Genomic DNA, 14,485 nt, shown 5'->3' with positions numbered 1-14,485 from the left:
CTCTTGAGTTTTTAGTCAGTAGTGGGTATCTTTTCTTTATCCCCTAAATGTAGTCCCCTCCCTTATTTCTATTATAGTTTGTAGTTTTAATAAAAATGCAATTAAAAAATTCCCCATTGGGAAGCAAACAGAAAGAAAGAAGAAGAAGTTGAAACCAAACACTTTTCAAAAACTAGACAATTAACCTGTTCCTGAGAGTTTGGAAAGGTACTATGCTGAAGGACAAAAGCTGTGTGCAGCAAAGATCTCAGATGCTAACCTGGGTCGTCCCTGATTAGTATTTGGATGGGAGGCCACCAAGGAATACCAGGGTCACAACACAGAGTCAGGCAATGGCAAACCACATCTGGATGTCTCTTGCCTTGAAAACCCTACAGGATTGCCATAAATCAGCTTTTGGCACTTTGAAATCAGCAAAAGAAAATAAATCTTGAAGGATCTGAGTAGTGGGAGTTGGTACAAAAACGAATCAACAGAAACTTATAGACCAGGGACACATATATCACTAGCAGCACATGGTTTAGAAGAGTCATCATGTTACTATGGCCACTGTATTTTAGTTTTTCTTTGGTATTAAAGCAGAGAGAAGTCTTGGCCAAGAAATTCTGCATTCACAACAAACATGCACCCTGTTGTTGGACCTCCAGGGCAACTGGTCAGCCACTGCGTGAAACAGGATGCTGGACTAGATGGGCCACTAGTCTGACCCAGCAGGGCTCTTCTTATGTACATGCAAATCTGCCTTGCATGACTAAAGTAAGGAGTTACTTTATTTTTTGGGGGGGGTTTGAAGAAGAAGAGGGAGATGTTAAAACTCTGGCATTCCCTCCCCTCTTGTGAGCAACAATGTTATGATGGAGGACAGGAGAGGGTAGGAGATTGGCAAGAGCACAGCACAAGGCAAACATGCAGCATCAGGCCAGTGATTCTTCACAATGGTGCCTTTTACAGACTGTCTACAAGTCATAAATATATCCTTGCAATCAGGGGCCATTTCGTAGAAAAAGAGGTGCAGAAGCTCATTAGCACCACTCATTAGCATAACTTATTTGCATATACCACGCCCCCTGACATCACCTGAAGTGTGTCAGAAGGCAACACCCACCACTCAGGCTCCACTGGACTGTTTTGGATTGCTAGCTATTGGGGGGGGTGGGGAGAGTGCAGATCTGTCCTCGCAGAGGAGGGAGAGCTTTTACCTAAATAAAACTTGGTCTTAAAGGTGCCACTGGACTGTTTTGGGCCAGGGAGGGGGGCTCTGCAACTTACCTGGCTGCTTCTTGCTCTGACTGAGGGCTGCTGGGAGCAGGGGGTGGGGCTTGTTGCATGTGCCCGCCCCCTGGACTCTTTACTGTCGGAGCTCTGCTCCTGTGCGCTCCTGCAGGAAATGACCCCTGCTTGCAATCATGATAACTAGAAGATTGAATATGTTGCCGAAGGTTTTCACGGCCGGAGTTCATTAGTTGTTGTAGATTTTCCAGGCTGTATGGCCGTGGTCTTGGCATTGTAGGACCTGACGTTTCGCCAGCAGCTGTGACTGGCATCCTCAGAGGTATAACACAGAAAGATGGAGTACTCTCTGTGTCAAGGTTGATTGCTTTGTTAAAAATGAAGGTTGCTTTATTAAAAATGCTTAGAGGTTTCTATATCAGCAGACTAGGGTTACCAGGTCCCGGGGAGGGGCTCGCCCGCTCGATGGGCCCATTACCCGCCAGCCTGAATCCGGCCACTGGGGGAACCCCACCCCCAAAGTGCCGGGATCACAGCAACAGGGCACGTTGCAGGGGGACGCTCTATCATTTGAGGGAGAACTCTATGTTCCCCCCTTGAATGATAGTGGCCCTGCGCCCAACAAGCCCGATGCAATGACATCACTTCCAGGTGAAGTCATTGCGGTGCATGTGAGCCAAAGATGTCCCGGAGAGGGCCCAGGACTCTCCCGCCACAACAATGGTAAGACCTGGCAACCCTACGGCAGACAGATTCTACCAGTGCCTGTGTGAAACACCACACAAGCAATGTTCCCTCTAAGCTGTGGGGTCTTGTGAGCAAAAATTCTACTTTCTGAGCTACTGGCATTAAAGTTGTGAGCAAGCAATATGGCTACTGCATAAATTAGCTTGCTCTGGAGCCATCCTTCCTAAGCTAAGACAAAAAATGTGTGAGCCGGAGGCTGAAAAACTGTGAGCTAGCTCACACTAACTCAGCTTAGAGGGAACACTGCACACAAGCAGAAAACTACCAGTACTTCTTTGTTAAACCTAGATATGCTATCGCCCACCTTAAAAAGCCATTCTTTTGCAAGGGTCACCTATTTCCCAAGAGCCTTTGATGGAGTATGCCCAGTAGGCATTTGAGGGAAACAATCAGGCTCTTTAATTCTATTGGCTTTAATTGGTAATGTTTTACCTGTTGTTTTGTAAGCTGCCTTGAGCACAAAAGGAACTGTGGGGGTTTCAAAACATTAAAAAATGTAAGTGGTTTAATTAATAAATAAACATTGATGCTTTTGTACCCAGGATTTGGAGAGTAATATCTATTGGCTATTACCTGAAAGCTGACAGCCTCCAGGTTTGCAGGGACACGAAACGTTTTCTTTTTATCTTTGCTTTTGACCAGTCTGCATTTGCCTCCATTGAATGAATTCCCAAGGACTTCTCCTCGGTTCTCTCCTGCAAGGAGATGAAATCTAGAGAAAGAAAAACACTTCAGGAAGTCCAGCAATCACACACAACACGAGCTCCGCAGCTGGTCAAGGTTTCCTCCCTGCTGGAATAATAAGTTGCCTTTGGAGAAAAAGAAATACAAAAGGCAGTGTTCCCAAACATATTTATCTACCAGAAGGGCGCCCCTTGGAAAAATCAATGGGACTTCTGAATAGATCACCTAGAACATTTATCAGAATATAAGTGAACAAACAAGAAGCTTATTTACTGGAATGCATCTTCTCATCTTTTCCCAGGCTTATGTCAGAACAGATTTTTAGGCTTTATGGGTATTATGAATGTCTTCTATTTTGTATGAAGCTCAGTGCATTAAAAAACACTGCTCTCCCCAACACACACACACACAGAGACGGGCTGTGAGTCAATGATAGAGCATTTACTTTGCATGCAGAAGGTCCCACATTCAATCCCTGGCATCCAATTATTGGGGTGGGGGGACAAAAGACCTTTTCGCGAGACCCTGGAGAGCAGCTTCCAGTCTGAGTAGACAACACTGACCTTGAAAGGCTAATGGTCTGATTCAATACAAGGTAGAGCCCTGCATTCTCCCTTAACCATGATTTGGAAGTCAGTCTTCAGAAAATACTTCCTCCCCTGCAACCTTTCCAGTGATTTGCTGTGGTGTCAACCAATGTTCCCTCTAAGCTGTGGAGTCTTGTGAGCAAAAATTCTACTTTGTGAGCTACTGGCATTAAAGTTGTGAGCGAGCGATTTGGCTACCGCATCAATTATTTATTTATTTATTTTTAATTTATATTTATATCCCGCCCTCCCCGCCATTCGGCCGGCTCAGGGCGGCTAACAACATATATAAAAATACATTAAAATGTATTGAGCCATCCTTCCTGAGCTAAGACAAAATATGTGAGCCGGAGGCTACAAAACTGTGAGCTAGCTCACACTAACTCAGCTTAGAGAGAACACTGGTGTCAACTGCAGCTTAGGGTTGCCTAGTCCCTTTCGAGCAGCCGGCAGGGGATGGGGGTGCAATTACCAGGAGCAGGGAGGAACACCATTTCAGCAACGTGCCTACGTGACCCGGAAACAATGTGGTTTTAGCTTCTACCGGAGAGTTTTTAACCAAAAACTAGAGCATCATCCTCAATGTGCCTACGTCACTTCCAGATCACGTAGGCATGTTACTGAAATGCTGGCCCTTCCTCCCTTTCGGGGAGAGGAAATAATCCCCCCCCCGACAATGTAGTTAGCAGTGTAGAGGTGGGGCCTGGCAGCAGAAGACCCCTGCCCCCACTGGGGAGGGGGAACGGTCTGGCATCCCTACTACAGCTGCTAGGGTTGCCAGTTCTGGGTTGGAAAATCCCTCGAGATTTTGGGGGTGGAGCCTGGGGAGGGCGGGGTTTGGGGAGGGGAGGGGCCTCAGCAGGGTATGATGCCATAGAGTCCACCCTCCAAAGCAGCCATTTTCTCCAGGGGAACTGATCTTGATTATCTGGAGATCAGTTGTAATAGTAAAGGTTTTCCAGGTACCACCTGGAGGCTGGCAACCCTAGTGGCTGCCTATGCCCCCTGCTGTGCTGCCTTCTTTTTAGATGGGCCTGTAAATGACATAAATATCCTGCACATAAAGAGAGGCAAGAAAGAACGTGTTACCCAAGGCCCATTAGTTGTACACCAGGAATGGCCTCGTGTGTTGTGTTGCAAACCGGCTGGATGTGCTCACAGTCCCTTTCATCAGAATTGTCCTCGCAGTCGTTTTCTCCATTGCATTCCAAGCCTCGAGTGATGCAGCGACCTGTTGCAAGGAAACACCAGCATATCAGCAAGGTTATTTTCTCCCCAGCCACAGGAGTTACAGACCCTGCGAAACCCTAACAAGAAGGTTTTTCTTTCCTTAAGAGTTGCATCATTTTGTAGACGGGGGAATTATTCTTAACATCTAGTCCTTCTTCAGAATTGACATTCATTTAACAGACCCCCAAACCCTCTGAGCTGCAAGCACATCTCATTAGAGTCAAGTGACAGGAGGCTGGTGGGCCAAAGTTATGATCTCACCAGTGCCAAGGCTAGGACCATGGACTGTGGACCACAAATGTTGGGAACAGTGGGTTGAAGATCACGGATTTAAAATATTTGTAGCCCATATTTATACTGTTCTAACAGTACTATCCTGAGCAGAGTTACACCCTTCAAAGTCTGTTGAAGTTAATGAGCTTGGTGGTGGAAAGTGCTGTCAAGCCAAGGCTGACTCATGGCGACCCTGTAGGGCAGAGGTGTCAAACATATGGCCCGCAAGCTGGAACCAGCCCATCCAGGGCTCTTATCCAGCCTGCAAGCAACTGGTGCAAGGAAGGCTGCTGGGGGTGGGAGCGGGTGGGAGCGGGTGCATGCGGTGTGAGGTGTGTGTGGTTGAAGCTGTCAAGAAATAGAAAGGAAATGGCTAGGGGGCAGGGCTCAGAGGCTGAGGTAAAGGGGGGGGATGGCAGTGCAGGTGGAGAAAGAGGAGGCATGGTGTTTTCTTCCCTCCCATTGCCTCCTCCGACCACAGTTCAGTGAGGACTGGTGAAGCCACTACATGGGGCAGGGCAAACATCCAGCACTACTACCGCCGCACCAACCGGCTTCATGTTTTTTCAAACAGAGATCATGAGGGGGGTTGGCAAAAGAAGTCCTACGGAACGTCGGTTTGCCGAAGAAGGGACGGGGCTGGTAGGGGAGAGAGGAGGAGGAGGAGGAGGGCTGGTGCATGGATTTGGAGGCCACTGGGCCATCTTGTGCATGTTGTTCTGAGGGGAAAGATGTCCCAATCTTGGAAATGAGTGGAGGAGCGGAGGGGGAAAGGGGTGCCGCTGTTGTCACCACACATCTGAACAGCTGCACAGGAGGGGGGCAGATTGAGTGTCAGGGCTGGTGGGGGACGGCAAGCTCCCCTATCCCCCCCCACCTTTTCTCAGTCTGTGACGGAAAAGGGATCACAGGAGGATAAAAAGTGCCCCCTGAAGTTTCTGGAAACAGCCTCTCCATCAGGCCTCCCCCTCAGCCACCCTTCTTCTGTGAGAAATGCTGGAGGAATGAGAATTTGGTGTGGAGGGATCTGGGAGAGACAGGATCAGTCCCCCCCTCAAGCCAGGGCTGCTGCTGGTGGGGGGGATGGGGCAGTGGAATTTCCCAACCTGGAGTTGGCAACCCTATTTCCTTCCCACCCATCAGCCAACCTACCTTTATCCGCCTCTCTGTCTTCAGTTTTCTCTCTCCACCCTCTCCCCCACAGCCTCTACCTAGGAAAATTACAGTCTTTCTCCACAGTGGGGACCAAAACAGCTTACATGATTCTCTCCTTTTTATCTGCAAAACAACCCTGTGAAAAGTATGTGACTGGTCCAAAATCACCCAGTCTGCTTCCACTGAAAGATGGGGATCTGAACCTGGGTCTTGCAGACCCTTCTTTGAAGCTCTAACTGCTGCACCACACTGGCTTTTATAGGGTGGGTGCTGTTGAAGAGTAGCAAGCAGCCAGGCTTTGTTGAGTGATGCAAATCAGGTTATATCAAGTCACCCAAAGGGTGGTGCCTAGGGACGCCAGCCCCCAAGCTTTTAAATAACTTTTTGGATTTTTTTGCAGTCCTAGAGCGTCCCCTGAGTCTATAGAAAAAGCTGTTGGGGGGAGTGAGCCCTCTGTTGGTGGAAATAAGTATCACACAGAGAAAGGACTTTGGCTATTAAAATAGATACTTGCCAGTAGGAACTAGAAAGAAAAAGCATTACGAAAAAACCCTCTTATATTAATCATAATTACATTAAATACTTCATATTTTCTCTTGCTGTTCATCGCCAAGCAGGTCAAGAGTGCCTGTTTTTTTCAACAAACAGCATTACATTATTTTTACTCTTAGCCCAAGAAAACCAAGGCAAACAAGAACTTACCATTTTCACAGCGGAATTTATTTTCACAGTTTATTTCTTCTGTGCTACAAACTTTGGTGGGAGAGCACTCCCAGGCATCTACCAGCTGTTCACTGCAGGGCTTTCCTCCAAACTGAGAGGGCCGGGTCAGGGTCCTGACGCGAAACTGAAAGGTAAAATAAGGCCTTAATTCAGTTCAGAGGAGGGAATTTCCTCTAGGCAGTTGAAAAAACACCGAGAATGGTGTCTGCCACTAGCTTTATATAAAGTGGTAAGATAGTTCCTCCTTGGTTTTTTTGGTCAAGAAACACTTCATAACACTCAGCATTTATATAGTGCGCTTGGGTCCAGACCAGCCTTTTCAAGGGCAAAAAGATTTCCAACCGCTCCAAGTTGGGAAATGCCTGGAGATTTTGGGGGTGGAGCCTGAAGAGGGCGGGATTTGGGGAGGGGAGGGGCCTCAGCAGGGTATAATGCCATTGAGTCCACCATCCAAAGCAGCCATTTTCTCCATGTAAACTGTCACAAATGGAGATTAGTTGTTACCTCAGGAGATCTTCAGCTACCACCTAGAGGCTGGCAACCCTAACACCCCACAGAGTGCAACTTTTCTACCTTGCTCCTCCCACAGTAGCCCAAAATGCACCCTGAAACCTGTTCCTGAGGGCCCCCTGGATCTTGGGTTGCCAAGATGGTGGCTGGAGATCTCCTGGGATTGCAACTGATCTCCAGGCAGCAGATACCAGTTCACCTGGAGAAAATGGCCACTTTGGAAGGTGGACTGTATGGCACTATACCCCATTGAACTCCCTCCCCTCCCCGAACCCCACCCTCCTCAGGCTCTGCCCTCAACATTTCAAGGTATTTCCCAACCCAGAGCTGGCACCCCATCAATATTCAAGCCTCAGTATATGCTACCAGTGCATACATGTATGCGACGTAAATAAAACAAGGTGTTACTGGGTTGCCAACCCAATGTTGGGAAATTCCTGGAGATCTGAGGGGGATTTCCGGGGGGGGGATCATGATTTGGGCAAGGGAAAGACTTCAGCAGGGTATAAGGCCATAGATCCTCCAAAGCAGCCATTTTCTCCAGTGGAATTGATCTCTCTCATCTGGGGAGCAGTTGTAATTCCAAGAGATCTCCATGCCCCATCTGGAGGCTAGCAAGTTAAGGCTCTACTGATGTATACAGGGAAATCTAACGTGGGAAAACCCAGCATAATTCATCAGCACTTTAATGTGTATTGGAATCAAATGCTTTCTCCTGTACAAACTTGCTCAGAACAGCTAATCCTGTTCACATACTGGGAGACCTCCAGGCCCCACCTGGAGGTTAGCAAGTTAAGGCTCTACTGATGTATACAGGAAAATCTAATGTGGGAAAACACAGCATAATTCATCAACACTTTAATGTGTATTAGAATAAAATGCTTTCTCCTGTACAGACTTGCTCAGAACAGCTAATCCTGTTCACTTGTGCTCATATGCATGTAACCCTACTGCTTTATTTGAATCTACCCCAAGATTCCTGCACACGCGAGAACCTTCACTTGCCCACATTGCCTTGAACCTATGCAATGGCCTAGTTAGTCCTATATGCCACTGGCTTACCCTTCTGGTCAGAATGTGAATGAGAGCCAGTTTGGTGTAGTGGTTAAGTGCACAGACTCTAATCTGGGAGAATCGGGTTTGATTCCCCACTCCTCCACTTGCACCTGCTGGATGACCTTAGGCAAGCCATAGTTCTGTCAGAGCTGTTCTTGAAAAAGAGCAGTTTCTGTCAGAGCTCTCTCAGCCCCACCTACCTCACAGGGTGTCTGTTGTGGGGAGGGGGAGGGAAAGGAGTTAGTAAAACTGCTTTGAGATGCTGAGTGAAGGGCAGGGTATAAATCCAATCTCCTCCTCCTCCTCCATATTCCCTCCCCAATGTACTTTTGCACCTACCTGTTTTCTAAGACATGGGTCACATTCTGACCAGGGACCATAGTCTCCAAGCTCACAGTCAATAGGACACAGCTGCTGGTTACAAGCCCTGGATTCTTGTTTCTTGCAAAATCTGTTACATAGATTTTTCCAGGAGTGTTTACCCATCACAATTTGCCTAGAATACAAAACAAAAACAAAACCATTATGACTCTGGGTCTTTATCACGAGAATGAAAGAGATTTCCAGCAGGGAGCCTACTAGCTTGCAGGGAGGAAGGACTCAGATTAATGTGCAATTAGCTGCAGCAAGAAGCTTTTTATCTCAGTCCCCTGTTCCCCACCCCCGCAAAGATAGGTCTAGGGTTCTGGGGGCCATGCTTACCCACAAAGAATGGAGGCTTGGGAGCATGATCAGATAGAGCAGCACTAAAGAGAGGGTTGCTAACTTCTCAGTGGGGCCTGGAAATCTCCTGGAATTACAAGTGGTCCCCAGACTACAGAGATGGGTCCCCCTGGAAAAAATGGCTGCTCTGGAGGGTGGACTACAGCAGCACCTCCCTGATAAGCTCCCTCCATTCTCCAAACCCTGCATCCCCAGGCTCTACCCCCAAATCTCTGGGAATTTCCCAACCCAACATTGGAAACCCTAGCTAAAGAGTTTGATGAAGCCCTTTGGATTTTTCCCATTCTTGGACAAGGAGGAAGAGGAAGGGAATGAGAGGAGACAAAATGGGCAAACTATTACACATGAATGTAGGGTTGCCCCCCTTCAGGTGGCAGCGGGAGATCTCCCACTATTAAAATTGATCTCCAGTCAACCAAGATCAGTTCCCCCGGAGAAAATGGCTGCCTTGAAGGGTGGACTCTATGGTATTCTACCCTACTAAAGTCCTTCCCCTCCTCAAACCCCCCCTCCCCAGGCTCCACCCCCCAAACCTCCAGGTACTTCCCAACCCAGACCTGGCAACTCTCTGTAAATGAAATGTAACAAGTGCTAGTTCACCATTTTTATTTGTGAACAAATAGTTTTGGTAGAGGAATACTTCTAAGTGGAGGAGTTGCAGGGTTACCCAAAGTAGGCAGTCTCCAATTAAGTTGGGGGAATTAGCTAAAGGAGACAGAGCAAGAGGAGGGTAACTGAGATTCTCTACCTATATATACCAGGATTTCCCCCTTTTTAGAAAACTCTAAAATAAACCAGGCAGATGTTCAACCAGAAAGGATTTTTTTTAAAGAAAAAGAAGAAAACAAAATGCACACAATAAATACATACACAAGGGCTATCTAAGAGAAACACAAGGAAGAAAGGGGGAAAGCGATTTTAGGGAAGCCATATTAGGCCACACACCCCTAATGTAGCCAATCCTCCAAGAGCTTACAGAGCTCTTCTTACAGGAGCTACTGTAAGCTCTTGGAGGATTGGCTACATTAGGGGTGTGTCACTTAATATGCAAATGAGTACCTGCTACAAAAAGAGCCCTTTGCCAATCTTAAAGAGGTCTGCAGAAGCAGCAAAATGGCCAGCATTTCAAGAGAGAAGAGAGCCCAACAAAGTGGGGGTATATGCAGAGGATCCAAGGTGCACGCGTGCGCGCGCGCACACACACTGCTGGGGCAGCAGGATGATCCAGTTACAGGGCAAAATGTATCCTCAGGCAAGGCTGACATGTTTGCCAAAAAACAATGACTTAATGGGTTAACTGGAGGTATGACAAAAAGGCATGAAAAACTGGATGACTACATAAGCACCAGACAGGGAGGGCAATACCCAAAGTAAAAAGATTTAAGCATTGGTTAATTGCCATTTAATCAAGGGATAATGAGTATGGGGAAGTGAGCGGTGATGGGATTATGCTAAGTGAATCAATAGGTCTGGGGCGACCCATTGTTCTAAAGTCATGCATCTCTCCAGGGCAAGGAGGGGGTAGTAGCCAGCCAGCCACTGCTGACTCACGTTTTGAAATTGTTTTCCCAGGCTGATGCCTGGCTGGGATCCATTTTCATCGCATTTTGGCCCAAGCAGTACCCTGCACTAAGATATTAGAGTGATATATGGGGAGGTGTTTCTGCCTATAAACTGCCCCCCTGCAAGAGGAGGGGGTCTGACTGCTAACAGTGGGAGGAGGGAAGGCAACTTCTCATTACAAATCACCTCAGTAAAAATCACCACCCCCAACTTGTATTTATTTAGATTAGAATATGTATAAGTAGAGTTACCAGGCATTGCCTGGCAATCCATGGGAGATTGGGGGGGACAAGGGTGGGCGGGCTGGCAGCGACAATGTGACATACTGTTTTATACTTCTATACTACTGGGTAGCAGTGTGTGCGAACAAGATCTTGGGGTAAGGGTGAGCCGTAAGTTAAATATGAGCAGCCAGTGTGATGCAGTGACACAAAAGGCTAATGCTCTAGGCTGACCCTACATTGAGCAGGAGGCTGGACTAGATTGCCTGTATGGCACCTTCCAGTTCTGTGAGTCTACAATCACTTCCAGGGGAAAACCCAGAAGTGATGTCACGCTTCTCGTTGAATTGCTGGGAACTCTACGGTTAAAGCATAAAGTTCCCGGCAATTCCTTGAGAGGACTGATGTCACGTTCATGTTTTCCCCTGGAAATGATGTCATGCTAGTGGCCCTATAGCCATTATTTTCCTCCCGCCACCTCTCAGAGGGGCAGCAGGAAACAAGATCAAGGGCCTGGGAATCCCAAGTAAATGATACCTCTCCAGAGATCTGCTTGAGGCAGCTTTTGTTGTTCAGTCGCACAGTCGAGTCCGACTCTTCGCGACCCCATGGACAAGATCTCGCCAGGCCCTCCTGTTTTCCGCCGTCCCAGTAGCATATTGGACACCTTCCGACCTGAGGGGCTCATCTTCCGGCATCATATCTTTTAGCCTTTTGATACTGTCCATGGGGTTTTCTTGGCAAAAATACTGGAGTGGGTTGCCATTTCCTTCTCCAGGGGATCACGCTTGGTCTGAGTTCTCTGCTGTGGCCTGTCCGTCTTGGGTGGCCCTCCACGGCATAGCCCACAGCTTCATCGAACCACGCAAGCCCCCTCGCCACAACAAGGCAGTGATCCATGAGGGGGCAGCTACTTGTCTCCATATGAGTTTCCAAATGCATGCTTATCCTTATGAGAGGAAAGCAGATTTGGGGGCAAACCGGAGCAGAAAAATGATCACCATTAGAGACCTGAGCATCCTTCTTTCCCCTCCAAATCAAAAACAGTCCCTCCCAATGCTGCTCTTATTTTATAATTTGAAAAGATCACAGGAGCATACATTTACGTTTCTTCAGGATGCTGTCTTCAGGTTACCATTCCCGCTAACCATGGCTCCCTTCTCTGCTCGCCTGGGATTGGAAGTAAATAGCAACAGCTGCAGGAAATTGCTGCCCATGTTTGCCTTGCTCTGCAGGGAGACAGTCACACAGGGATTGGTCCCGGCTGCCGTTTGTCGAGAAGCCGTTAAGCAGGCAGTGCTAGAAACCACTGTAAGTGGACAGAAGAAGGCAGCATGGATAATATACGTTTACTGCATAAGCACAGCACACCTCCATAGGTCCCGCACACACAGACTACTCTGGTTTGCCAAGATGAAAGACTAGGCACCACCATCACATTTCAGCTGTAATTCATATGCTATTATGTATTTCTGCAACAATTTCTGCCAAAGATTAAGTTTGAATTAGTGGCTTCTCCAAGGCCACCAAAGAGCCTGAGTTACCTTGAGTCCACCCTCAAGGCCACTAATCCCCATTAGTCCATTTAAGGCTGAGTTTCCCTGCATTCAAGGAGATGCACACTCTACTCTCTGCATCGCACTGGTAGAGACTTCCTGCAGCAAGTAATGGCAGAACAGCAGACCTGTGGAATGTGAACCAAGCTAATAGGTCCAACACTGGGAATAACAAACGGGTGCCAAAGAAAGACAGAACTTCAGTGGTGGGTCTCTTTAAGAATGGGGTGGGGGGAAGCACATCTAAAGAGACATTCCTAGAAGATAAACCAATTTTAAAAACTCCTATTATCAAGATGGGCAGCTGTGTTAGTCTGTCTGTAGCAGTAGCAAAGAGTAAGAGTCCAGTAGCACCTTAAAGACTGACAAAATTTGTGGTAGAGTATGAGCTTTCATGAGTCACTGCTCAATACTTCAGAGGTTCTGAAGTGAGCAGTGACTCACAAAAGCTCACACCTTACCACAAATTTTGTTAGTCTTTAAGGTGCTACTGGACTCTTACTATAACCTGAATGGCATCGATATGATGTTACTGACTTAGGGATGAAGCTTTGGTAGCATTGCCAACACTGGCTTGGGAAATTCCTGGGGACTGGGAAGCAGGAATGTAATTCCATAGACTCCACCTTCCAAAGCAGCCATTTCCCCCAGGGCAGCTCATCTATATAGCCTGGAGACTGGTTGTAACTCTAGGAGAACTCCAGGGTGGAGCATCTGCTTTACCCACAGAAGGCCCCAGGTTCAGTCCACAGCATCTCCAGTTAAAAGGCTCAGGTAGTAAGTGATGTGAAGGACCTCCACCTGAGACACTGGAGAGTATAGACAACATTGACCTTGAGAGACCAAAGGTCTGACTCAGTCATAGGCCACTTCATGTCTGTGTTCTTACCTGTGCCTGCTTTGTGTCCCAGAATTGCAGGTCTTTGAACAGCTGGACCAGGCAGTCCATGGATAATGGTCACAAACACATCCCACGTTGCTCTCAATTGAGGTGTGCAGCAGAATAAGGAAAAGCAAATTAACATTTTTGTCCATAGTTGGAGGTACGAAGCCAGCAAAAATCTACAAAGCAAGCAAAAATTATAGTAATTACAACATCTTAATATCTGTTTTTACAATATGACAAGCTAACACACTGCTGTGAATAATTGAAGGCTGGATCCCATTGTGATAAGTGTTCAAAACGCAATGGAAAATCTTGACGCCCAAAGCCCATACTGCTGATTATGTTGGGAACTCGTGACTGGCTCCCCCAATGTGAAATTTAAGCCTAAAGAGCTGCAGTGTAGGGGAATATATAGATTATGACTGTGACAGTAGGAAGACAGAGTTAATTTCCCTGGTGCCATTTCCCTGATCAAAACAGCCTACCCAACTGCTTTGAGCTACATTAGGGGGAAAAGACCACAAGGTATATTAGCCACAAGGTATTGATAGGAACTCTCAGTCTGGGGCAAGTGATGCATTGTTTTGTTGGTGCTGGGGGAGCAACAGTTGGAGGGGTTCTAGTGTCCTGGCCCCAGTGGTGGACCTCCTGATGACACCTGGTATTTTTGGCCACTGTGTGACAGAGTGTTGGACTGGATGGGCCACTGGCCTGATCCAACATTGGCTTCTCGTATGTTCTTAATTTACCCTGCTGAGGTCCCTCCCCTCCTCAAACCCTGCCCTCCTCAGGCTCCACCCCCAAAATCTCCAGGTATTTCCCAACCCAGAGCTGGCAATCCTAGTGGAAATGCGTTGGATCGCAATAGTTCCCTTTTGTATACATTGCTTTTTTTATGCTGTAATGAGGCTATAGGTGGGCTAGGGCTGCCAAATGTGGGCGGGGGCGGGGAATCCCCCACTTTGAAGCCCTGATTTCCGACGCGGCGGAATCAGGGCCCGGGGGAACCCCGCCCCCGGCGTGCGCGTCACTAGCAAGTGACGTGGGCACGCCGGGCACACTGGGGGTTCCCCTTGTATGGCCATGGCCCCGCCCCCAGCATGCCTACGTCACTTCTGGGTGACGTGTACGCGGCGCGCAGAACCCCGATGCCGTCCGGGAGCCCCCCGCTCCCGGCGAAGACGGATTTGGCAACCCTAAGGTGGGCCCATAAATGTTTTTAACCATTTTGGGAGGGGGAATCTATTTTTGATAATATTTAGGCTAAACCTAGAGTTTTTAGTAATTGGCCCTATATTAGTTTATAACTAACCTTTTTGGTTCCTGATTCCTGTCTTTTTG

General features: G+C 47.7%; 1 protein-coding gene across 1 annotated transcript in view; it reads right to left on the bottom strand.

Annotated features, from left to right (window-relative positions):
* LOC107108807 (complement component C6-like) overlaps positions 1–13,293 on the bottom strand; it is a 50,560-nt gene extending 37,267 nt beyond the window's left edge. Inside the window, exons 1-5 of the mRNA XM_015409327.1 lie at positions 13,148–13,293; positions 8,535–8,691; positions 6,609–6,753; positions 4,338–4,479; positions 2,551–2,689 (exon numbers count right to left, since the gene is read on the bottom strand). Coding sequence (XP_015264813.1) covers positions 2,551–2,689; positions 4,338–4,479; positions 6,609–6,753; positions 8,535–8,691; positions 13,148–13,293 — 729 coding nt within the window. The remainder of the gene's footprint in view (positions 1–2,550; positions 2,690–4,337; positions 4,480–6,608; positions 6,754–8,534; positions 8,692–13,147) is intronic.
* Between the last annotated feature and the right edge of the window lie 1,192 nt (positions 13,294–14,485).

The sequence above is a fragment of the Gekko japonicus genome, unplaced genomic scaffold (assembly GCF_001447785.1).
Source record: "Gekko japonicus isolate JY-2015 unplaced genomic scaffold, Gekko_japonicus_V1.1 scaffold650, whole genome shotgun sequence".
In the NCBI taxonomy this organism is placed as follows: domain Eukaryota; kingdom Metazoa; phylum Chordata; class Lepidosauria; order Squamata; family Gekkonidae; genus Gekko; species Gekko japonicus.
This window is presented reverse-complemented; position numbering and strand designations above follow the sequence as displayed.